At 40.9% G+C, this 25,098-nt stretch overlaps 1 protein-coding gene across 2 annotated transcripts in view; it reads right to left on the minus strand.

Moving 5' to 3' along the window:
* Positions 1-25,098, minus strand: part of LOC125287274 (carbonic anhydrase 4-like) — a 39,194-nt gene that overhangs the window by 3,009 nt on the left and 11,087 nt on the right. Inside the window, exons 1-7 of one of the 2 annotated variants that reach the window (XM_048232859.1) lie at positions 22,420-22,483; positions 8,418-8,478; positions 5,445-5,618; positions 3,045-3,202; positions 2,812-2,901; positions 2,264-2,342; positions 1,966-2,132 (exon numbers count right to left, since the gene is read on the minus strand). In XM_048232859.1, the coding sequence (XP_048088816.1) occupies positions 1,966-2,132; positions 2,264-2,342; positions 2,812-2,901; positions 3,045-3,202; positions 5,445-5,618; positions 8,418-8,478 (729 nt within the window). In that variant the 5' untranslated portion in view covers positions 22,420-22,483. Of the gene's footprint in view, positions 1-1,965; positions 2,133-2,263; positions 2,343-2,811; positions 2,902-3,044; positions 3,203-5,444; positions 5,619-8,417; positions 8,479-22,419; positions 22,484-25,098 lie in introns of those variants that run through there. The other variant, XM_048232860.1, reaches the window with a different exon arrangement.

Consider the following 25,098-nt stretch of genomic DNA (forward strand, 5'->3'; position numbering starts at 1 on the left):
TTTTCTGGCAAGCAAATGTCAATGTCCACATCCTGTTACAAAACACCAACAGGGTCACAGCTAGGTTGTCTTATCTGATGAGAAGTTTAAAAAACAAAAAAAAAAAAAACAGAGTAGGACATGCCACCTGATAGCGTGACACCCCACATGTGAGCAGAGAGTGAGCCAGAGAATGAGGACGGAAGGAGCGTGTGGCGCGTGGCAGTGTGGTGTGTGGCACGAGGGAAGCCCGTCAATAAAGAGGCTTTGTGACTGATCTGGCCATGTGAAATGTTTTCAATTCATTCCTTTTTTATTTGGAAAATCTTGACAGAGTCTGATTTTACAAGACTGATCATAACTACGGCAGATGACAATTTTTTTTTTATTCACTTGAAGACTGCGTTGATCTGTACTTGATGTTTACGAGGGACGGTCTCTGCTTTTCCCAATGAAATAGCCTAGGCGTACAATATATGCGCACGGTAGGCCTAGGCTTTACCTTGACACACGCACACAACAGACATAGATTTTTCATAGAAATTGATTGCTTTTAATTAATTTCAACATATTATTGATTGTAATAGTCCATATTTCATTTCAATTTCACAATACAAAAGAAATAGACTAAACGATTTAGTCTGTGCCATTCTCAATTTCACAACGTAACTCATTTGAACCAGATCACCGTCTCAGATAGGCTATCCTCAGTGTCATACTACATGCATTATTGTGTTTAACTTATACACAGGGAAAAAGCACTAACTGGCAGAAATTATAAGCCATTGCAGCCAAACTATGTTCTAGTATTGTTGAACCGTGGACAATTAATAGACGAACAATTTTGGAGTTTGCACTGAGATGTTGTCGGGTAGCCATTGAATATTCCGACATCAGAGATTGCTAACAGGCATTTCAAAATATCTGGGAACTTTCCGGAGCTCTGAATGGCAGAGGATAGCTACAGATCAGACAACACAATCATTGTAGGCTGCATTATGGGCCATAATTTATGGCTTTGTCAATCAACATAAAAGAGGTGAAGCGCAAGTTCAACAGCAAACAGGACTATTCAGCACATATCAAACCATATAGACCTGGTGATGAATTTCCATTTAACTGATGGGTGGTTGAGTTTAACTCCATTACGTTTCTAAAAGGAAGTCTCACAATACTGTAGTCATTTAGCAAGGCATGACCAGGAATATAATACTGGCAGAGATTTTACTCACGGATGCATCACATATACAGACTCTTGTGTAACATGACCTTTCACTTCAGTAAAGCCACCGGTCACTTTATGTTAATCTTACATGACAGTTGAAATTCCTCTAAAAACAAGAAACTCCCTCAGGCAGTGGCATGTGATAAAACAATGTGTTGCATAGATAGCACTGCGCTGATGAAACACTAGATTGGAAGAGTTAAGAGTTTACCTTAGCTGAACACCGATGTGGGGCATATTGTCAGTCTTTTCATGCACGGTAGGGTTGGAACTGCAAATTCATGTTTACTCACTTGGAAAAATAAACATTTATCAACGATAGGACATACTTTGTGCATACAGCCGCTGATATCATATCTCCAGCTGACTTAATGAAATAGATAGTTCCTTTGGAATATTCATGCTTACTCATTTGGTAAAAGAAACATTTATCAACGTTGTGATATAATTGGTGCATACAACCGTTGTTATCATTTTGACTGCTTAGCAACTGAAACAGGTAGGCCTCACTATGTAAACACTGTCTGCATGGCTTGCCTAAGATATTTTTTTTTTGGCTACTCACGAATTTGTGTATTGTTAAGAACAAATACAGGGCTTTGATGTTCAAAAGTAGAGCAATATAGCAAGAGAGAAAATCATAAATACACTTCACAAATGTGAACCTGTAACTTGGGAAATCAATTATAAAATTGTACCTTAAGCATATGCTAGATTTGATAACATATGCCCCCCACCCCCTACCCCGAAGTGCGACTTACCAGATCTTCACTGATGCGGATTGGCTGTTGAAAAACAGTCCAAACCACAGCCTCATCACATCCAGGCGTGGTCAGTGAGCCATTGTAACGGTAGTACTTGGTCAGGTCGACGTCCAGCAGTAAGTCATGAATGGAGATGTTCAGTGCGGAGAGACTTGTTTTATCACCTAAATGGGAAATAGGAGGGAGAACATTCACCAACCAAGATTACATGACTATCGTACTAGGTCATAAGAAATGTGTTTTATGTTGATGATTGAACAACAGATTAAAGCAACATCATAAGCCCATGGCTCACCCTTGTTTGGTATTTCTGACACAAAGTCGGAGAAATTCTTCCAGACTTCAGGCATGCCTGTTGCATCCCCTTCCATCACCTATGGTCAGAGTAAATCTCATAGTTATGGGCCCTGGGATTGTACCCTCAATGGGGCCTGCACAATGAAGAAAAAAATGTTACAGTTCCCTGTTGGAGTTTCTTAAGCTTTCTTGGGCTTCTTGGTGGCTTTTTAAAGAGGATTTGGAAAGCAGTCATCCCCATCTGCTCTCTTTCTATGTACAGAATAAGATGAAATATTTTCAAAACAGTTGAGCATTGCATTTTTCCACCACAAAATAGGCTAAGAATTTCATTCATTGCCCTTAGTGACAGAATTCACCAGTACCATGTTCCACCCATTTAATTTGCTGCTGTTGTCTTGTCAACAATGGCACGCAAGTCATAGTGCAATGGATGCAGTCGGCTTATTGATGCTGTGTAAATTTCACCTACTTTGTCTACAAGCAATTGAAGCATATTTTAGCAACACTGACCCCACGTGGTACTAATATGTTACTACAACTTACATCAATAAAGAATCCCAGCACTGATAGGCCCTCCGGATCTGCTTTGGCCTGAGCTGCGTTATAGCCTTTCTTCAGACTGACAATATGCATCTAAGAAGACACAAACACATGCGTGCGCATGAAAAGTCAAAGAACAGAAAGTCAAATACGCCAATATTTGGCATACCTCTTCTGCCTCATACACTCGCACACACACACACTATAATAATTGAAATGTAAGCCTCCTCTCTGACCTCCATGGGGTATCTGTGGCCATCGATGGAGTGCTCCGACCCAGGAAAGTGCTCGAGGTCCTCCCGTCCCCAGTGGAAGTGAAACTGAATTGTGGAGTACTCGTCAGGGAGACCTCCACCACTGACCTCCACCACACCGGCCTCCAGCTTACACTTCACTATACCAGGCAGAAAGAAAGGAGAGTTGGCTTCAGACATGGCAATGGAGTTTGTTTGCTTGTTTGGTTTGTATTTTTATATGACAGAATAGTGTACTCTTACACCTGACAAGGACTCAAGGAGCCTTTTTATCAGTGTACAGTGCTCCCCTCTGATATTTAAACAGTCAAGGGTGGTCTGGCAATTTGGACGTTATGGAAAAGTCCAGAACGGCCGTGAATCCAACTGCCGTCTGAATATGCTTCATCAGTCAAGTAGCCTAATCAGTGTCTAGCTCTCCAAATAAATGTTTCACCCATGTCTATGCTATCAATTATCAGTCATTTGAAAAAGAAAACTAGCAACATTTCCACCATCGCGTTTTTACGATAGGAGGCCAATGAAAAGGCTACAGTGTCACCCTAATACTTGTCCACGAGCGTCACCCATTGAGAGTAAAGAGTCACCAAGGTTGCCAACTCTTGATGACAAATGTCTCATTCTCACGCCACACATGCCTTTTTGCATGCCAACCTTCTAGTCTAAGCGCATTACCCGAAAAAGGGTTAAATGTGGCAGTAAATAGAGCAAAAGCATATTGTATCATTTGAATCATTTTATGCAGATTAAGAATTGCAGGTGCCTACAACACCAATCCTTACAGAGAAAAAAATGCAGAGCTTCGAATGAACCATGCAACGATAACTGCCCAAAATCTTATGCTAGCACATTTGGATATACCCAATATCTCCCATGCCGGTGGAAAGATACACATCAAACCTGGTATATTATTACTCACTGATTGGGTATAGGCAGAGAATGTCTAATAAGGGGAGAACCGCCACTCTCGGGAAACTTCCGGTTTCTGAACTGGTTGCAGTTCCGGTTCTGGTTCCACATGAGGGCGCTCGCGAATAAGTGCAGAATGAATGGAGGTCTATGGAGCTGTACCCCTCAAATCCACTTCTCAGGATATAATTTTTTGCCCAGAAATTTGAATGTTGCATGCAAAAGAGGGGGCAGAGATAACACACCGCTGAGTATTATATTTTTTGAGTCACTTATTTGTTCTAAAAAGCTTTTCAAATGAGTCAATGACGTCATTCATTAGCAGAAAGCTAGTGTGTTGTGGGCAACAACGACCCAACCTGTAAGAAATCGAAAGGACGCAAGTACTCGTTCATTCAACTTTTGACCTATAATCCATATTGATCTTGCAGAAACCACAATCCAATTGATTCGATTTTTCAACGACAACCAGGTGAAAGAGACATTTCGCCGTTTAGCTCCATAGACCCCCATTGTTTTTGCACTTATTCGTGATCGCCCCTAGCGGAACTGCAGCAGATTGCAGGTACAATGGCATGGGAGTGATCCGGCTTTCCGTAAACTGGCTCTGGTATAGGCCATAGACTGTATACAGTCTATGGTATAGGCTACTGAAGGTCTTGGGGTGAAAGGTCAAGTCAAATTAAACTGTGCCTATACATTTTCAACCTGTTTAGCCTACACAAAAAAAAAAAAAAAAATCTTAAAGCGACAAGAAATCGACATGTGCGCGATAGATGATACACATCATCCGTTTCACTAACAGAAATTGGTTCCAACGTCGTCCCTGCCCCTCACATACACATTTGCAGTTTTATTTGTTGTCCTTGCACAAAACAGACAGGTTGTTGCCTCATTATTGAATGACAAAGAATGAGTCGCATTGTATACTTGTCTAGCTTGCTACCACAACTACCATATTATTTGTAATAGGTCTAACCCGTCCATACACATCTTGATACACTGTGCACCAACCTGATCAAGTTGTAGACTTTGTATATGTGCAATGTCTGTTAATCTTAAAAAGATGAACAGATACTCAAGGCCATTTATTGATAGATCCCAATTTACCATAATGATATGACGTTCCTGTTGGTTTAGGCTACTTATATGAATGAAGGTACAAGGCATAATAATTAATCAATAATAATGATTTTTGTCAAATCTGACTGACTATTTTGCATGTGATACATTCTCACAATATGATTGTGCCAGTGTGCCAAGGTATCATGTTTGTGTGTGTGTGTGTGTGTGTGTGTGTGCTCGCGAATGGTAATTAGGGCCCATTTGGAAGAAAGTCCAGGGGCTCTTTTTAGTCCCAGTCTGTCCCTGCATGCACACTTGTGTCATATGGCAGTGCAAATTTAGCGCACACACGGACTGCCCTTACCTGCAGCCATTTCTGTGAGTTTATCTGAAGTGTACATTGTTTACCTGAGTGTCCATTATTGATGAGTAGTTTCATGGTTTGCTTATTAGTAAAATTGACCAGGTTGAATTCCTTCAGGTCGTTTCTGCCCTTGACGTGTTCAGTGTTGATGTTGATTGGAGACTGCCGGTCCCTATTGCAGTTGGGATAATGATCGCCCCAGTGAGAGGGAGTATTCTCTATACAAGTAAAACAACGGAGGGAATCAGAGACAAACTCACATCGAAGTCACCTTCTCTACCAAACTAGGTGCACATTAATAACAATTAATCACCATCACTAGCCCAGACATGTGTGAAATAAAGATGCTTTATTGCAAGTCATGATTTTGTTACATTCAGGAACTGTTAATTAATATTATCCTATTCTTAATTAATAATCAACCATTAACATAAGTCTAATTTAAAAAGAAGCAGTATTAAAATAACTGACAGCGTTTCCCACAGAATTGAATTCTATTTGTGGTGGTAGGTGGGGGTGTTCCCAGTTTTTTAACAAATTTGCACGTCGTGGTTATGATGCTAACGGATTTAATCACGATTTAGCCAGTCGTCTTCTCTGCCAACAACAATACTTGCAGGATTTGTAATGTTTTCTTTAAACGTGCATGCAGGTTTGTTGAAGGACAGATACAAAAGGAGAGGCTGTGCAAAGGTGCACATAGCTCTACAATGAAAGGATTCCATTCAGTTTAAGTAGTACAACATAGAAAATCATTGTGTGGTGGTCAGTGTTGATATTGTGGTGGGCCGCCACAAATAAGTCAATGTATGGGAAACACTGAACTGACTTAAGTGAATGGAACCATGCTTTAAAAATATTGTAACAGGAGTCAGCATATAGATTTCAGTCAGAGAGTAAAACTAGTGAAGATAGACTTGAATTTTAGAGAATCATGGCAACTGTACAAAATGTTTCAAAGTCAACATACCACATCTTGTAATCTGGTAGAAATAGAGAAAAGAACTTAATTTTGTAGAGTAGGCTACACATACAGAATTCACTGACAAATGCTCTCGTATGAACTCGGAATAAACAAAATGGGATTGTGGAGATAGTCACAAAACTGTCATGTGACAAGCAGTCTACTCCAGGGGTCCCCAACCTTTTATGTACCATGGACCGGTTTGATTCCCATTTTTTTTTTTTTTTTTTCCCACGGACCGGTGTGGTGGGGGGGCTCCATGTTCCGTGTTGTGCATGCATTACTTGAAAAGAAATAGCTCCAGTTATGTATGAACAGTGAAGGTAACGAACTCTTAAAAATGTGAAAAACGTGAACTTGAAGTGAAAATTGAACAATATGAACTATGAAAATTAAACAACTTGAAGCTACATCTATCAAGTGTGAACATGCTTAACAAAATATGGTAACAAAACATGGGAACTAAACGTGCATTACGAATATAAATCAGTGGGAGCCCTGTGCTTGTTTCCCTGCAACAAGAAGGTTCCATCTGGGGGTGATGGAAGACAGTGACACCCTCAGTGTGTTTGAAATGTCCAGTCGATTGCGCAATTTGGTCTTAGTTGCAGTCATTGCCGAAAACCTGGCCTCGCATAGATACGTGGTGGGAAATGGTAGCAATGTTTTCAGCGCTTTTACGGCTATCTCGGGATATTCGGCTTTGGTTTTCATCCAAAAACCCGCCAGAGAGGTTTCCTCATAGCCTACAATTTCGATCAACTACTCTTCCTCCTGCGCTGACAAGTTAGGACTATTCGGGATATTGACAAATGGGTTGCGGACCCACTCATTGGTTTGCCGTGGATCTTTGGAGGATGGGAAGTAACGCTCAAACTCATTTGAAAGCGCAAAAAGGTGATCGTGCACCAGCTGCGAGAGAAAGGGCCCTGCCTCAGTCTCTCCTAAAACCCCCACTACTGTTTGAAACATATCAAATACACCCCGATCCACTCGTCGTACCCACAAATCAAGCTTGGCTTTAAATGCAGCGACTTTATCTGCCAGTTTAAAGACAGTAGTCATTCTCCCCTGCAGTGACAGGTTGAGGTCATTAAGCAACCCGGATATGTCACACAGGTAAGAGAGTTTTGACACCCAGCCCTCATCACTAAAATATGCAGCTAACGGTGACTTTTTCTGTAAGAAATCTCTGCAGCGGCTCTCGCAACTCAAACACTCTGGCCAGTGACCTGCAACCAACTAACTTGGATAGCGTACCACGGTGAACCACGGCCCGGTTAGGAATGTCCCGCGGCCTGGTGGTTGGGGACCACTGGCATATAGCATCACCATATGGATTAAGCCTAGTTCTAGACCGAAAGAAAACTTCAATGAAAATCTCCACTGAAAATGTATTTAAGTGCATTTAACTTTAATCTACTTTATCACCCGGAGAGAAGAAATACTCTTCTCTGATTGGCTGGTGTGGTGGCTATTGGCTATTAATTCTGAACAGGACACCGTTCCACATCAATGCTTATGAATGGTAACTATAACAACCATAGTAGCACTACGGTTGCAGGCATCACAACAATGGAATCAACTGTGAACAAGCTAACTGTCCATGCTATCGCTGCTATATGGCCAATGGAAGTTGTACAACAAGCTGAACTTGAGCTTCTTTTTAAACGAAACCGCGTGTTTCCTTTGCAACCGGGTGATAAGCGGGATAACGGCCTTCGAGGAGTGTCCAGTTATACGGAATTAATGGACTCGGGCGGAGGCAACTCCCCGACGCACAGTTTTTTGCCACTCGCCCTCGTCCATTAATTCCGTAACAGGACACCTCTGCGGCAGTTATCCCTTACTTAATTAGCCTAAGTGTAATTCACTTGAATCTACCACACAATATACATCCATTTCATAAAATGTATGGCAATGTTAGCATAAGATATCTGGAAGGTATGACAGAAGCATATAATATTTCAAAGAGACATTTAGATTGTTTACATATTTTAAGGAATTAGAGAATAAATGCTTTAAGGGATTACAATGACTTAACCCTCCTCACCATCTGAAGCTCCAACAAGGACAACCACATTCACAACCAAGAGAATGACTGACAAGTCCATCTGGGGATAGAGAGAAAGAGCAAGAAAAGTATCAGTGTTTGTGTGTCTACATCTGAGCCACACACAAACCTCCTATTTTACTGGGAATTGAAGAATTGACACTGAAGTACTTAATCTTAGTCTTTCTTGCCATATTCCCCCCAAAAAAGTGAATCAATCTTGCCAGGTTGCTAGGTTACGGGGACGCTGGCGAGACACGCGGCTCTGTCTGACATGTTTTTGTTTGTATTTATGTAATGTTCATAATTTTATGTAATTTTCTGTTATTTTTTGTATTTATTTTTCTAAATGTAGTCACTTTTTATTTATGTTATTTTCGATCGTTTTTTTGTTATTCTTAGTCCTTTTTTGTGATTAACAAACTCGGCTGACACCATCAACGTCAAGTTAACGTTAACCAGCTTCCATTGGGCTGATGAGCGCCTTGGCTAGCCTGTCATATCTCTGAAGTCCCTCATCCATCCGTGACGCTGCACATCCAATGTCTGGACGGAGGGATTGCTCAGCAAGGGTGCCTAACTTCAATCTGCAAGAGATCTGCAGCTGCCACGACCACCGAGCTGCGGCTGACATGCGAGCTGCCATGCTAGCATATACCGGTGCCTGGAGTCTGGATTGAGTGCTAAGAAACTCTGATGACTGCGTCAATCATGAAACAACAAACGGTCACTGTCTAGGACCACCGAGCTGATAATCAGCAGGGTCGCCCATCACAAATTCGGACTGTCTAGTCCTTCCAGTGCTCTCCAGACTGCCAGTGAATTCTCCGGGTTGGTCAGTTATAAAGAACTTTGTTGGTGTTGCATCGTGAAGACACAGCTGTGCGCAGTTTTCACGCGGGTCATCTTTGCCCTTGGACATTCATCCGGTTGGAAATTGGACTAATTTTATTTTTAATTTTTATTTATTTTATTTATTAATGTTTGTTGTATGTCTTGGTGTCACGGGTATGCTGGCAACTACGCCGCTCCGTCCGGCATCTTTTGTGTTTGTCATTTCTTAAATGTATGTCTTGGTGTCACGGGTAGCTGGCGACTACGCCGCTCCGTCCGGCATCTATTGTCTTTGTTAGTCTGTGTCAATGACAATGTCTTATATGTGGAACGCTTTGGGTTGCACTCTGTGCATGTTAAATGCGCTATACAAATAAATCTGACTTGACTATACCTTTTTTTTTTTTAATGGTCTTGAGCACACCGAAGGCCCAAACAAATAGAATCCAAATGCCATGACACTATAATAGAATCACAATGACCTATTCTTGATAAAGTTCTGACCAACCACTGATGTAGCTAGTACTGTAAGGGAGGAGAGAGATAAAGGTGGAGGGGAAGACAACACTGTGTGACTGAAAAGATACAGGCGGCCCTCTGATGAAGTGAAAACAGGAGAATAGGGGCCATGAAACCAAAATGTACAGCTGACACCAGCAGACATTCTCTTCAACCTTCAAGGGGCCTTGAGAAGACTGATACCACTTGTAAGCTGGTATAGAAAGTTCACAATTGAATGTTCCTACGGTCATGATTCTACCCGAGAACAAGGCTCACTGAAAGTATTAAATCTTCTTCAGAGCAACACCTTTGTTTGCCCATTCTTACTGGCAACCTATATCTTGCTTTTTTATAATGCTGTGTGAATGTCCATACAAATTTATGCTCATCTTCCTTGTTCCTGTTAAAGTTTACACTTGACACTTAAGACAAACTTAGAACCAGTGTTGTAGTACTCGAGTCCGAGTCATTAGCTAAATTTAGAGACTCGTGACTTGACTTGGACTTGAGCACTGATTGACTCGAACTTGGACTCATGCATTCGCACTCGCGATGACTCGTCGAGGACTCAACCTTTTTTTGTTATATATATCAAGGCTATAATTGTAGTAGGTCATTAGGCTATAATTTGCTATATGATTTTAATATCTAAATGATTTGTAATGCTAATTTTAGTTCAAGGGAATGTTAGGCTACTGCTTTGTGTCATACATCGCAAGTCACGTCATGTTCACATGCAATATGGGATACTTCATATCCCAGGCCTATAGGTGGCACTGTTTCTTTACAGAAATTGACCAAATCTTGCGCTGTAGGCTATACAAACAGACAGAATAGGCTACGAAGAAATGGCTAGTGCAAGGAAACCAGAATTGTTTGTGTGGACTTATAGTGAACTGTCAACTGTAGTCAACTATAAAACTAATAAACTTAATTTTTACGGTTTGTGAAGGGTGCAGTCCCATCCATTATTTGGCTAACGCAGGTAAAAAATAATCTCCTTCACTTTCTTTGGTTGTAGGATAGTCCGCGATTCACATTAGTTTTGGTTATCACCGCAAGTGCAAAGGCTAGGCGTACCCAAGTTCTAGGCCATTCCATCGCCACATTTATAATATTGCTATAATACCTTTGTTAGTAACAGTCGATACTTTTGCTCAGAGGCACAGCTTCCTTACTTGAGTAAAAGTACAGATACCCCTGGCTAAATTTTACTCAAGTACAAGTAAAAGTACAACAGTCAGATGTCTACTTAAGTAAAAGTACTGATTTTTTTTTTTTTTTTAAAGTACTTGAGAGTAATTTTCTAAAATTACTAGATTTTCTAAATAATGCATTACTACTGCCACAGTGCTTACATTTAGGTACAGAAATGTCCTACATGGAGTTATGAAAAATGTTAATACCTTGGAGAATGTAAAAGGAATTGAAAGTAAAATCAAGTCATTTCCATCTTTTTACCATGTTGCCAGGGACAGGCTGTATTTCAAATACAAAATACCATTTTGTAATTGAAACACTTGAAGCGAAAACTGTCATTAACTTGTTCAGCAAATTGAAATAGTCTGGCGAGGTGGGCCCACGGGTTGGCACATTCCCGGCATCCATAACCTGCTGTGTCTTCATCCATGGTGTCGTCTCTTATCTAAATCTGACCATGGAGTTGACTTTGGCGAAAAGCTAAAGGTGATTGCTGATAGGCTGTCCCAATCAGTGGTGCCTGCACAATCCAATCACGTTTGAGAGTGAAATAATAAATTGAGGGTTTTTTTTTTTTTTTTTAGAAGTAGTAACGGGTACTCACGGTTATGGATAGAAATGTAGTGGAGTAAAGAGTACAATATTTGCCTCTCAAATGTACTTGAGTGAAGTCATGAGTACTCCCCAAAAATGATACTTAAGTAAAGTACAGATCCCTCAACATTGTACTCAAGTACTGTACTCAAGTAAATGTACTCCGTTACTGTCCAGCTCGTCTTTTGCTTGCATCAAATCGCGCAGTCGCATTTAGCGCGCATCCATAGGCTTAACATGAGTTCTAAGGGTCTTTGTATGCTCATATCTGACTTCACTTTGAATGCATTTATTTATGTTGTAAGACATGTAAAATAAATTAATGACACCGGAGCAGAGACGGTTTCAGATTTTTCCACTCTGGGACCAGGTTTCAAAAAAAGTACGGTTTCGGGCAGTGCGTTTACAGGATTCGTTTGGACGCTCGGCCAAGACGAAGCAAAACCTCTGCGTTTAACCCAAAAAGGGTCTCCGTGTGGACGGGCCCTTGGTGAACAGTGTTTTTCCTGACTGACGCGAGAAGCGAGGTTCCATTCATTCATTTTCATTTGGGGCGTGCCTTGCCGTGCTTCTGTCTGTTAATTTGCAGCATAGTGCAGCAGATTAATGGCATATTTCAAGAGAATCAAGGGCACGGGAAGGGGGGTGCTGATGGTGCTGCAGCACCCCCTGCTGGCAGGAGATATATTTTTTAAAATAATTACTAATTCGCTGTCTGACATTTATATTTTTGTATGTGAAATGATTAGTCAAATAGCAAAAAAGGGTTACGGATAGGTTTGAATATAGGCTACTAAAAATTAACAGTTATAGAGATCAACGTGAACGCGAGTCAGTTACTGTAAGAACCGTAGCGTGGTTTCATCTATGTGATAGCGATCAAGTGTAGCCTACGGTTGATATAGGCCTACATATTCTATGCGATTTACACGTTTAAAAAAAACATGGATAAGCTGAAAGAAACTTTATAGTAGGGGGGCCTATGTGTAATTTGGGGGCCTGTGGGATTCGCATGTTAATTTTTGGAGAGTATTATATCTTTGTTCTAGGGGTTCTTAAGAGTAAAAAAAATAAAAATAAATAAATAATGTCTCAACATGTCATTTTTTTTGAAGGACCCAAATCAAAGGTCAAATTCAGAAAAGGTCAAATATGGTGTTTTGTCCATAAACCTCACATTGCTGGTATTATAGCATAGGGTTTGGTGCCTACAAGGTGTGCAAAAGTGGGCCACATAAACAATACATTATAAAACATTTTTAGGCTGATTGATCTCTTTAACAAGAAATTGTGCCAAAAATTCTCGAAATTGTCCGCTAAAAAAATAATACTTCAATATCAATACAATCAATTCATGCCTATTAGTGTGCTTGAGTGTAGGACTAGCCAGCTCTGTCAGTTCTTGTCTACACCCATTCAGAGCACAAAGTGCAGAGATCTTGGTTTAATCAAGTTTAATAAACTTTTACATAGTACCAGCTGAAGTCTGTAAGGCCTTCCGTAGCTTATGTAAGTGTGATGAAAAGAAAGGGTAAAGGATCAGATAGACAAACAGACAGGTGTGTGTGTGCGTGTAACAGAGAGAAAGAGAAAGAGACACTACCAGCATGGATGGATTATGAACTTTCAGGCCCCTGGGCCCAGATGTATTAAGGGCCACCCACTAATTGTTGCAGGGGACATTTAAAAAAAAAAATATTTGATGTGATTTCCTATATTCAGGTGCATTTTGGGGATGGCCAATACTTTAATTCAATCAGATTCATAATCTATATGTTGATATGATGTGTTAATATTGAGGCAATGATTCCATGCAATGGCTTGGGCCCCCTGACTCCTTGTCTCCCCTGGGCTTGGGCCCAGTAGGCCCATGCAGTAATCCATCCCTAACTACCATTGACAGTTGGCTGATGATAGCTGGCAGTGATAGAATTTAGAATATCGAATAACCTGAAGCACATAGTGCTCTGTTCTTCATGGTTGGTGATATTAGTGACCTTCTAGCCTTCTACATTTGAGCAAGCACATTTTCATAGTCCATGGTGGCACAGTCTAGTTAGGTTATATTCTGAGGTGTGTCTTTCTGTTAGTCAGGTGATGGCACACATATAAAAGAAAACAGAAATCCAAATGAAACAGATTTTGGGCTATGTATCCAGTGGCAGATGTGTGGACTGGTGAATGAACCATCACTAGAGACATATGCCAAATTTCTTGTTTTTGTCCATTAGAGAGTATAGAGATGGGGGATCACAGATCAGCCAACGATTACATTGTTGCAGTGCAGTTATCTTACAAGAGAACAAAGCAGTTTGGCACAGGAACTGCTACAAATCCACCTGTAACAGTGAGCATCTGCAGCATGCTAAGATTCGCTACTAGAAATCATGTGAAGCAGGCAGGACTTCAGAAAAGACGTGGTAGACCATCTTCTGAACCTGCAGCAACACCAGCAACTGCATCAAGTCCATCTAGAGGGACTTTGTACACTTGTTCAGCAGCAGCTGCTGCCAGCATACATAAGTGCTTCTTCTGTCAGAAGCAGACAAAAAGAGTTTTCATGAGGTGTCCCCTTTCAATGCAGGCAACCAACCAAGAACTAAGTAATATTTTGAAGTCAATGACTTAACAGGTAGTGTAAAGATGCTAGGATGGGGAAAATATGTTCATATTTTTTGTGTGCGTGAGCAGCTGCATTTTGAATAAACTGTTAGCTCTTTAGACCGGTATTATTACAGCCAGCATAATAGCATTGCAATAGCATTGAAATAGTCCATCCTTGAGATGACAAAACATTAATTTCTTGGCATCTGGTAAGGAGAAGGACTTCCTTATCTTTGAAATGTTCCTTAAATGGTCAAATTAAGTTTTGGTGATCTGTTTTATGTGATTACTTAGTGCTAGGTCCTGGTCAATTATAACTCCCAGGTTTTTAACACTTGTGGATGAGGTCAGTGGAAGATCACTATATGTAGCCTGTGATTTGGATAGGATATCCCTCTTCTTTTTGAACCTAAAACCATTAATTCTGTTTTATCGGAGTTCAAAAGCAGGAAATTATTCATCATCCATGTCTTTATAGCTCTTATACATGTGACAAGTTTGGCTAACAGGGTTAATTCATCAGGTTTTATGGAGAGGTATAGTTATGAATCCTCTGCTAAACAACAGGGGCCCCAGTACTGAGCCTTGAGTCACTCTATATTTTACCATAATCTGGGTAGATGGTTTATTATGGACCTGTACAAATTGTTGACGGTTAGGAAGGTATGATCTAAACCAAGCGAGTGCCCAGTCTTTGATGCCTATCAAATTTTCAAGCCTAAGTAGTATGTCATGGTCTATGCTGTCAAAGGCAGCGCTGAGGTCCAGGAGGACCAGTATAGATACAAGGCTAGGTTTTTTGTGGGAGAGCTTAATAACAGATGTCTTAAACGACTGCGGTACATGCCCTGACAGAATTATTTATAATCTAGAGCAAAACATTATCCAGGAAGGGGAGACCAGTCTTCAGAAGGTGAGTACAAATAGGGTTTAGTAGACTAGTTGTAGATTTTGATGAGGACATTGTGGAGGTGAGATCTAATATGTAGTGTATATGTAAATGAATTAAATGTTGTTTGAGGTCTCATCTGTGATTTTACCATCTTTCAGCAATGAAGTAGGGCTGGGCGATATATCGGTATTACGACTACGACCGATATATTTTTGAAAACGATATGTAGTTGAGACAATATCGTAATACCGGTATTGTCAAATAATGGGCCATTTTATCAAAGCCACTTGCTCTGTGTTCAGACCATTCAGATAGCCGCAGCTCTGCTGAACTGCGCCCCTGCGTGTGCACGTTCTCCCTCGCAGCACTAAAAAATTTCAAACATGACGGACACGGAGTCAGATTTTGTTTACCTTGATCAGAGGTTGGTGCTGATGCCTATTCCGTCGGCACATCAACGGCTAGACCGAGAATTCTCGTTGTGAAATCAAAATTCCACTGGGAGCCAAAAGCGGTTTTGTACACGCAGATTTAAGTTACAACACTGTTTACAGCTCTTCGACTTACGGTAAAATGTAATTTTTGGTACATAGCCTAGCTAATTTAAATACACTGATGAATGCTTGCGTTTAGCGATATACAGTAGCAGATCTAAAGTCCTCAGGGAGACAACCTACACGCTGATTTTATTAAGAGGATATGCACGCGGGGACTCGCGAGCAGTTAGGGGGGCATTTTTTATGATTCCTGAAACCAGGCGCCTGCAGGTGTATGCGTCATTATGCACTGTGCGCACCATCACTCAACAACGAGAAAATGTACCTTGTGTGTATATTCACACCATATTGGCCTACCATACCTTTGCAACTATGCACAGTATCCCATTAGTTGCATGCCATCAGGCTATTTACAATTTTCTATTAAGTAAAGTTAGTGAGCACTTCAAAATGAACGCGCACACATGTTTGAGCAGGAGAGAATACGCACGCAGGCACGCATAGGCTACTCGTTTTCTTTTACTCTGCTTTCTATATGGTTATCAGCACACAATGTTGAGCTAATTCAACTCAATACTCATCATGGATATCACAAGTTTAAACAACGAAAACAGAAAGGATGGAGGCAGCAAAGCTAGAGGAGCTATTCAAGATAGGCAAGGTTGGCAATTGGTGTGCTTGTCAGAACGACGGCATTACAGCTGTTTAAAGCCAGACGTTACAGTACGCTATAACACAACTAAAAGGTAGCTTTAGCCTGTATAGGGATGTATAAAGTTGCCCAAATGAATAGGTAATTGTATACGTTGTTGCATTATGGCATGTGGATGTTATGCTATGTATGCACGAACATAAAGGAAAAATACTGTCCACGCGTTTTTTTTCTTCCGGGTGGGGGTGATGGGTGTGCGTTAGAGTGTGGCTACCCGACCCGAGCCAGGTTCGGACAAATATTTAGAAATTGTAGTCGGGTTCGGACACATGGGGGGCGATATGCATTGGAAGCTTTACATTTAAATTCCTTATTATGTTGGGTAACCAACAGGTCCGCTTTACATGATGCAAACGTTTATTTTTTGAGAATAAAGTAAAATGTAAAAAAGACCTAATAGCTTTCTTCCTGTGTGCAAGATGTTTATCATGACAATGCATTTCAGGCATGCAGCATAAACAAATGGTTATGCACATAAGCACAGTCTTGGGTGACATTAAAAAAAAAGTTGTTAGCCCATCAGGAGATTTTAAGATTATTTGCGTTGCATACTGTGGTAAAGACATAGGCTACCGGTAGGCTATAAGGTCGTCTCGTTCAACTGGATGAGGATTTCCTTGAGTTGCACCAATTAACGTCGATGCTGCATATCAGTGACAGAGGCACTGTAGTTTCAAAGACTGTTGCAGTTCATTTCACGACTTTTCATCAATGGTAAGACAAGAATTCTATTTCAATATGCTATGTTTGCTTGGGCCTCTTGTGTTAATGTGCGCTGTGTGTGACCTGCGTGCGTGCACGCTCATCTGATTCTGTAGACAATTTGTTGTGCGTTCCGTTTAATGGGCTAAAAAGACAGGCTATCCACAAATGTATAATGCTTGTGTTGATGGTTGTCATAATTTGTAACACTCAATCTGAAAAAAATCCACCAGAAGTCACCATTTAAGGAGTCATTTTTTCAACATTTTCTTTTTTTTGGGGGTTCCTACGATCAACAGCACCGCTGCTGGAAAAATTTCTAGGGGAAACACCGATCATTTGTGCCTCATTCATCTTTACAACAGAGAGAAACTCCACCTCAGAAGGATTGAGAAAGAGTCAGAGTGAAATGGTTCAACCAAACATCAAACCTGGGACATTTTCCCTGAGGCCCCTCTCATCGTCAGCAAACTAAGTCAATACCCTCCTGTTCTGACCAGGCTTGTGCAAAATTCCAGAATTGAATTCAAACTGCCTCTCAAATTCCAATTAAATTCTTGAATTTCACTTGCATTTCAATTAGTGCTGGGCGGTATGACCAAAATGCTGTTTACAAAGAGCCACTCACATAGTGAGAACCTCACTATGCCTCGCAGTGGCACCATGCGCAAGATGCAGGAAAAAAAAAAAGTGTGAAAAAAAAAAAAAAAAGTCCCATCTGAAACACGGTTTCACGGTATATGACGGTATTTTTTTTTCCCCCCCATGCATAATCAGATGTTCACAGCATTTTCTACAGGTTGAGAGGAATTGCTGCAGTACACTGACTAAGGATGGTCTATTTTACTGTCGTGATGTAGAATAACTCCACACTAGTGGTAATGCAGTTTTGCATGGCCCCAGAAAATGATGCTGTTTACAAAGAGCCACTCATGATTCTAATGAAGAATCTAATCAGAATGCAAAGACAATTGCAGTCAAAATACAGAACTTTTACTGTGCAAATTTCACAAACATCTTGTATCAAACCATTACAAAAAGTGGTGCAACTTGCAATAATTATATTTTTGAAAATTATACATACAATTTAAAATAAAACCTCTCTGCTAATATGCTTACTCTGTCAAATAGGCCTATCAGAAACATGCCTTATTGTTATTGTGTGGTTTATATGACATTAGTGGTAGGCTAACGTTAACTTCATGTGGATGTGGATGTCTTGTTAGCCTGCCATGAGCTTCGGTTCGGTTCGCTAGGCAAAACATTAACAAAAAAGTTCATTTTGGTGCACTGATGACAAGTCAGGATCATTTCTAACTAGCCAGCTAGTATTGCTCAATGCATGTTGAACATGCTTTACTTGCTACCTGGATAATTTCAGCGAATATTCTTAAGGTGAGATGAATGATAAGGAATATTAAACTTCACTGTGTTCAGTGGGTTGCTAACTAACGACATCATCTACTAGCCAGCTAGTTACAGCTGTTGAACAATCTCAATAGAAAGTAAATCCAGTGACGGTAAATCCAGAAAGGGTTAAAGCGGAGCTGTGAATCAAGGATCTTTGGTAAATCCCTTTCAATGCAGTATCCCTTAACGTTTTTCCCTCAACTAAAGAAACAATTTAAGGTATCCTGTGCAACACCCTTAAATAAACCCCTTACCTAAGGAGAAATTAAGCCTTAAAGGGAAACTTGGCAGGATTTCCCCCTCTGCTGGAGAAATTGTGCATTATGCCATTTCAAAACTGTGGGAAAAGGTAACGATAAAGCACATGGATTTGTTTACAAGCTAGCAAAACGGTTAGCATAAGTTCGGCAGACAATGTGGATGTTACAAGGTAAGAAACACGATTTAAAACGAGTTTCTTGTTTCTCACTTCTCTTTCCGGGACGGTAGTCTCAATGTTGCAAGGTTGGTTTTCCGCCTGGGGACGCTAGGGGCAGCGGGAAAAGTCACCATTTTCACCGGAACAGGTCATTTAACCATCCAAAAGATTTCTAAACGGGTTTATTACGTTGAAATAGTTGCCAAGTTCCCCTTTAAGGGTCATACTTCAGGGGAAAAACTTATGGTGTTTTGTGTTTACCCTCACTATGCCTCGCAGTGGAACCATGCGTGCGTGTGAAAAAAAAAAAAAAAAAAAAAAGTCCCATCTGAAACACTGTAGCGCGGCGTTCCAAATGTTGTGTAATCAAATACACCGGTATGGCAGTATATTAAAAATTCATATCATAACGAAAATATACACCGGTATACGGTGTGAACCGGTATACCGCCCAGCACTAATTTCAATTGAGGTAGCAAACAGGAAGCAGAATTGCAATTTGAATTGTGCACAACCCTGGTTCTGACTGATAGTGACCTGGAGATCCTTGAGAAGTTTGTGGTCCTGCTGTATGATCGATCAAGCAGATTTGACATGTTTGCCCGAAAGCAGAGGCCCTATGAAGCCATTCCTCCAATGAGGCCAGCTCTGCTTCAACACACTTAATGTGCTGCATATCAGGCAGGCAGCATATGGGGTCAAGCAACCCAGTGTCAGCCAGGAGCAGAGAGTCCTGCTGGCTGGGGATGGAAAAAGCTTGGTGAACAATGGGGGCGTCTTCTGGACAGCAAATGCAACAGTTGCACAAAGTTGTGAACAGCTAGCCAAGTGTGGCTGCAAATCAGTGCCGTGGAAGATGCAAATGTTTTAGATTGGGGTTTTTACTTGCACAGAACTGTGCAATTGCAAATGTGAATAAAAAAAGTAAGTTTGCAGTGGGCGAGAGCCAATTTCCTGATTCTGGACCGTGATTTATATGTACACCTTCCTGGATATGTTGCCCCCAATACAACACTTGCTGACCAAGCAGGGAGGCATTGGCTACCATTTTTAACAATCTTTATTATGACTCGGCAGGGCACAACCTCTCAATCTCAGGCTGGACACTCTAACCACAAGGCATTTGAGCTGGTAAAAATGTGAGTAGAACTTGTTCTTTTTTTCAATCCTTCCTTTTAACTCAGTCCCAACAGAGTACACTATTAAAGCAACACCCACCTTGATGCCTTGAATTTTCGCGATTGCCTTTTTCTAAAAGTGTGGCCGTTGTGGCCCTCTTGGAAAAGGTCTCCATCTTGAATTTTTTATTGGCCATCCAGTTTTTCCAAAAAGTGGCCTTAACAGAATATTTGTGGCATATTTTCTGTATCACTTTTTGGAAACAGTGGCAATGAACAAAGGAGACCTCTTGAAAAATGGTTTCCATCCTGAATTTGAGTGGCACATACCTTGAGTGTTCCTTGAAGAGTATTTCTGCCTCATGTTATGCTTGCATCACCATTTGAACAATTAAAATGATTAATATTCAACAGGAACCGTGGCCATCTTTAAAAATGGTGGCCATCTTGAATTTTTGAGGGACAAGCATCTTTTTCCATGAACATTTCCTTTAGAGAGTATTTGTATTAAATTGTAGCCTGGCTAGCGCCACCACTTCTCAATGAGACGTGGTCTGGGAACCAAACGTTCATTTTCTCGTATTTGAAAAAAAATGCCCAGATCCATTTATTGGGTGCCACGGATGTCTATCAAATGCGTCTGTGCATAGCTCATCATAGTCTTGCTTTCCCCCCTGTTCTGTGATTGGTTCCCTATCTCAGGCGAAAATTTGCTCCATGGTCTCCAGGCTGCCTTAGCAGCGTGAATCAAATCGCGCGCAAGGCAGCATGGGAACACCCAGGCTAATTAAATTGTATGTTTGACAGATAAACTCTGACTTAACACAAAGTTAAACCGTTGCCAATGAAGAGAGTCTGTGGTAAGATTGAGCATTTACTGACGTGTTCTCCTTCAAAGACATGGTGAAAACTGAACAAGTACAAAATACAAAACATTCAGTGTGTATTCTTACAACAATGTAGCATAACTTTGTTGCTTTAAACAATGAATCTTTCTCCGGTATCCTGGAAGTACTGAGCAACACGGAAATGTCATCAGTGCCTGCCTTTCAGCACAATGAAAATGTGCTGGTGTACATGGCTGGGTACATTGGCAATAAGGTGGTGGGCAAATTTGGTGACTGTAATGCATGTTCACTTTTCACAACAGCAGCTTCCATTATCACTGATTTGAGGTACACTTTCCAAAAACAGAAACAATACACTGACCTCACTTTGGGGGAGAAAGGCCTAAAAGTGCCCAGCACTGAATTAGTAGATTTACTCATAGCCCTGGAGTCAAACTTTAGGAGAAACATCAACTCAGTCATCCACACAGTTGGTCTGGGAAGGAAGCTATTGAATAGCGGCATGGAGGCGTACAACAGTGAGAGCAGGGAAGTTGTGTGTAACAAGGAAAAGTGCAAAAACACTCTTGTGTACATGATTAAATTATTCCATAGAGTCAGAATTCATCACATATTACGGACTCAAAATCAACAACCGTCACAGCCAAAACTAGCCTAGAAATCTAGACGCGCCCCTAGCACTAGTCTAGCAACTCTCCGTTGGCTTGTGAGCTCCAGAAATCGAAACTTAAATCAGACCTTTGAAATCGTGTAGAGTCGTTTGGTGGGCTTAACATAATGATTGATGGCAGAGTTACAACGGTTTGGCTTGAATTCCCTGCTACTTGAAAACAAATATCCTATTGCGTCCTATTGCGTGGAGGGAATTTGAAAGACAACTGATTATCCCGCCCCGCGGACTGAGCACTGCAAACGGTGAGTGCCCAGACCCTACATTTTAATGTGGGTCTGGCTCGCCAGGCTAAGCCCAAACAGAAACGCAACAGAATTTTTTTTAAGCTAAGTCATCTTTAAATCTGTCAAATCTCTCTTTATGTAGCAAATGTGCGTTGTACAAAGTTCTTACCAGTTGAGATTAATTAAATTTTATTTGTAATAAATGTGTGCACTTTACTTGCACAATGTTTGCTTTGTTTTGTGTAGGCCTAATGCCAGCAGAAAAGACGTGGTGCTACTCAATCACCAATTTTATTACTATTAAATATTCTCTCTTGACTAAATGTGTTGTCCCTTTCATCTATTGATTTACTTTTTATTACATTCGTAGGCTGGAATGCCTCGAGTGGCGGCAACAATTGTGTTTAAATGTAGCGTGCTTCAGTCTCTGGCAAGCTCTGGCAAGGCGGCAGGCGACTAAGCAGAAGAGCGACGTGTGTTGGTTGGAGACCCAGTGGCCGAATACACGCAACAGTTGTATACATAAGAAACACCCAGTAAATCCGTGCAAATAGTAGGCTAAAATGTTATCTCCTGTCAGGCCTAGGCTAGGCTACTTTCAAGATGATTGTGGCTGAAGCAAGTCGGACTACATTTGCGACATGAACATAAAGGCCTGCTTGAGTAGGCTATATAAAGGCAGCATATTCATTCATAGCCTATCACGAAGGGTAGGCCTCTGACTCTTGGTGGACTTTAAAACGCCTAGATTAAAAAAGTTAAAGCAGATACATACCTTCCAATATCGCCTGTTTTCCGTTGTAGCCTATGTCGACAGCTGCTGGACTGGACGGTGGAAGAATAACGCTTTTTTTTTTAAAACTCTCAATTAATTACTGTGTGTCACCTGACCCTGGAGTTCGTTAGGGCCATACCATTGGAGGAGGGACCGCTCATAAACTCCCCTTAATTGTTGCAAATATAGTTGCGACTTCCGAATAGTTTTTGTGAGTGCTACTTTGTTAATATTTGGGGAAACTGTGAGTAAGGAGCTGCGACCGTTCTACATGTAGGCTGCTGAAGTGCCGCGAGGGCGAAGCAAAAAAAAAAAAAAAAAAAACTTCAGAAACAATATCTTTATAAGCTCATGACATTCAGACTGGCACAAAAAGTTAACGGCCCACCGTGAATCCTCCCGAAGCTCCCAATAGCCACTCCAGGGCTGCATTCAAAGCATTAAATAGGCTAATTTAATTTACCACATATTGCAACTGCATGGTTAACTATAATAGGCTACCACGAGTATTAAAGCTGGTTCCGAGTTAGGCTAGTCATTTAATTAATAGCTTTATTTTGTTATAAAAGTCTAATTAATTAGAAACGGATCCATAAGCATTATTTTGTTGTGCATTATTCAACACGCCGTTTTAGTTTAGGCTATAGATATATTAAAAACTAGTAAACTATTCAGCTCGCTTTAACCACTTTTGAGTTGGAACCTCTATGACAGTGTTGCGTTCAGTCCAAGATGGCGGAGCTGCAGCTCAGTTATGGGGGCGATTGTTGCAATGGAGCGTTCTATTGAGTTTCGCCTCTTGTTACTTCTATACTCTTTGCTATCAACAAGGACTCTTCACGTTCAAATGTCAACAAACAGATTAAAATAATGCAACTGCAACACAGTTGTCAGCCTCTTTATAATAATTAAAGATAATTAATAAATAATAATAAATAAACAATAATAAATAATTTAATAAAGGAAATAACTATACACGGGTTTCCCGTTTAGCCTACCAACAAAACTAGATGCGCGCGCAGCCGTGGGGCAGAAGACGCTTGGTGGCCGTCCACAACGTTATAAACTTAACCTAAATAGAGCATCACAGTCCCGCCCACAGGAGTTTCCGGAAGTAAGAATTCAATGCAATTTCTCCATTGACAATTTGGGTATAAGCCATAAAAACTTAACTGCACATGGTAGACTCAAAACCAGCTACGGCTGTACTAAGCGATTGTATATGGTCATATAGAGGGCGAAAATTCAAGGGGCACTAACCTTGTTTTGAAATAAATGTCTTTTAATCGCGATGTCTTGGATAAGTACTTCATTACCCACAATCCTGAACAATCCCACAGTGATGCCTCTGATTGGTGGAAAGGCCGTTATGATCATAGTTTGAAACTTTATCAGCGAAAATTATTGACAAAGACGGCGGAGTCTTTTACTGCCTATGGCGAAAATCTTAATGTGAATAAAAACTTTCTAGACGAACATTGGTACTTGTATCAACAAGGATTGTGGTTTGTATAGGGGCAGCCGTGGCCCACTGGTTAGCACTCTGGACTCGTAACCGGAGGGTTGCCGGTTCGAGCCCCGACCAGTGGGCCCTTGAGCAAGGCACTTAACCCCTCACTGCTCCCCGAGCGCCGCTGTTGAAGCAGGCAGCTCACTGCGCCGGGATTAGTGTGTGCTTCACCTCACTGTGTGTTCACTGTGTGCTGTTTGTGTTTCACTAATTCACCGATTGGGTTAAATGCAGAGACCAAATTTCCCTCACGGGATAAAGAAAGAAAGATATCACATGTACTTAGTCAGGGCCAATACACCATCAAATAGAACACTGTAAATGCTAGTTTAAACACTTAACTTTTCAGGTAGCCGATAGGCTAATCATTAGCCTTTCAGACATTAGAATGTAGCCTACATGCTGCAACACAGGTATGAAATATAATGTTTTAGTGACCTTGTTGTTTCTATGAACATGAATTGTTGTTTATAGGAAACATCAACTTAGTCGAGGCATAAAAAGGCCTGTATATCCTCATTAAGTATTTAAACTTTTGAACTAGCTAGCTAGCTGATAGCACATGCAAGCTGGATGCTACCACCGGCTAGCAGCTAGACACTTCAGTAAAATGGTTAGCAAACCGTCCATGCCCCCGTAAATATTTCACTGTTTCAAAGACGGAATCAAGAGTGTCCAAAGGGGTGAAAACCACTTTAAATCGGGTCACATTATTGACTGTTGTGTGTCTGAGGGTTAGCTTGTGGGTTTTGTAAGGGCCAGCATGAGGGACAAGACCTACAAAGTTGTGTGGTGAGTTTTGCAGGGAGGTTGGTAATGCTAGTTAACATTAGCCTTCATACTGTACGAGTCATATCATCAATCATTAACCTAGAAATACTTCTTCGTACATTTAATGAATATTTTGTGTAATAATTCACAGCAAACTGAATATGGCGGTCCAAGAGCAGACCATGCACCAGTCCATGCATCAGGATGGCAGTCAGATACGAAGCACTGCACAATGTTGCTAACGTTAACGTTAACCGATTTCACACACACACACACACATACACGATATAAAATACACGATGGTAAAAATAACATTCAATACCAAAACACTATTATTTGCCCGATTACTCCTGAAATAACTGCTATTAACTGCACATTCACTATATAAAAATCACTGT

This window comes from Alosa alosa, chromosome 22 (genome assembly GCF_017589495.1).
Source record: "Alosa alosa isolate M-15738 ecotype Scorff River chromosome 22, AALO_Geno_1.1, whole genome shotgun sequence".
NCBI classification, from domain to species: Eukaryota; Metazoa; Chordata; class Actinopteri; order Clupeiformes; family Clupeidae; genus Alosa; species Alosa alosa.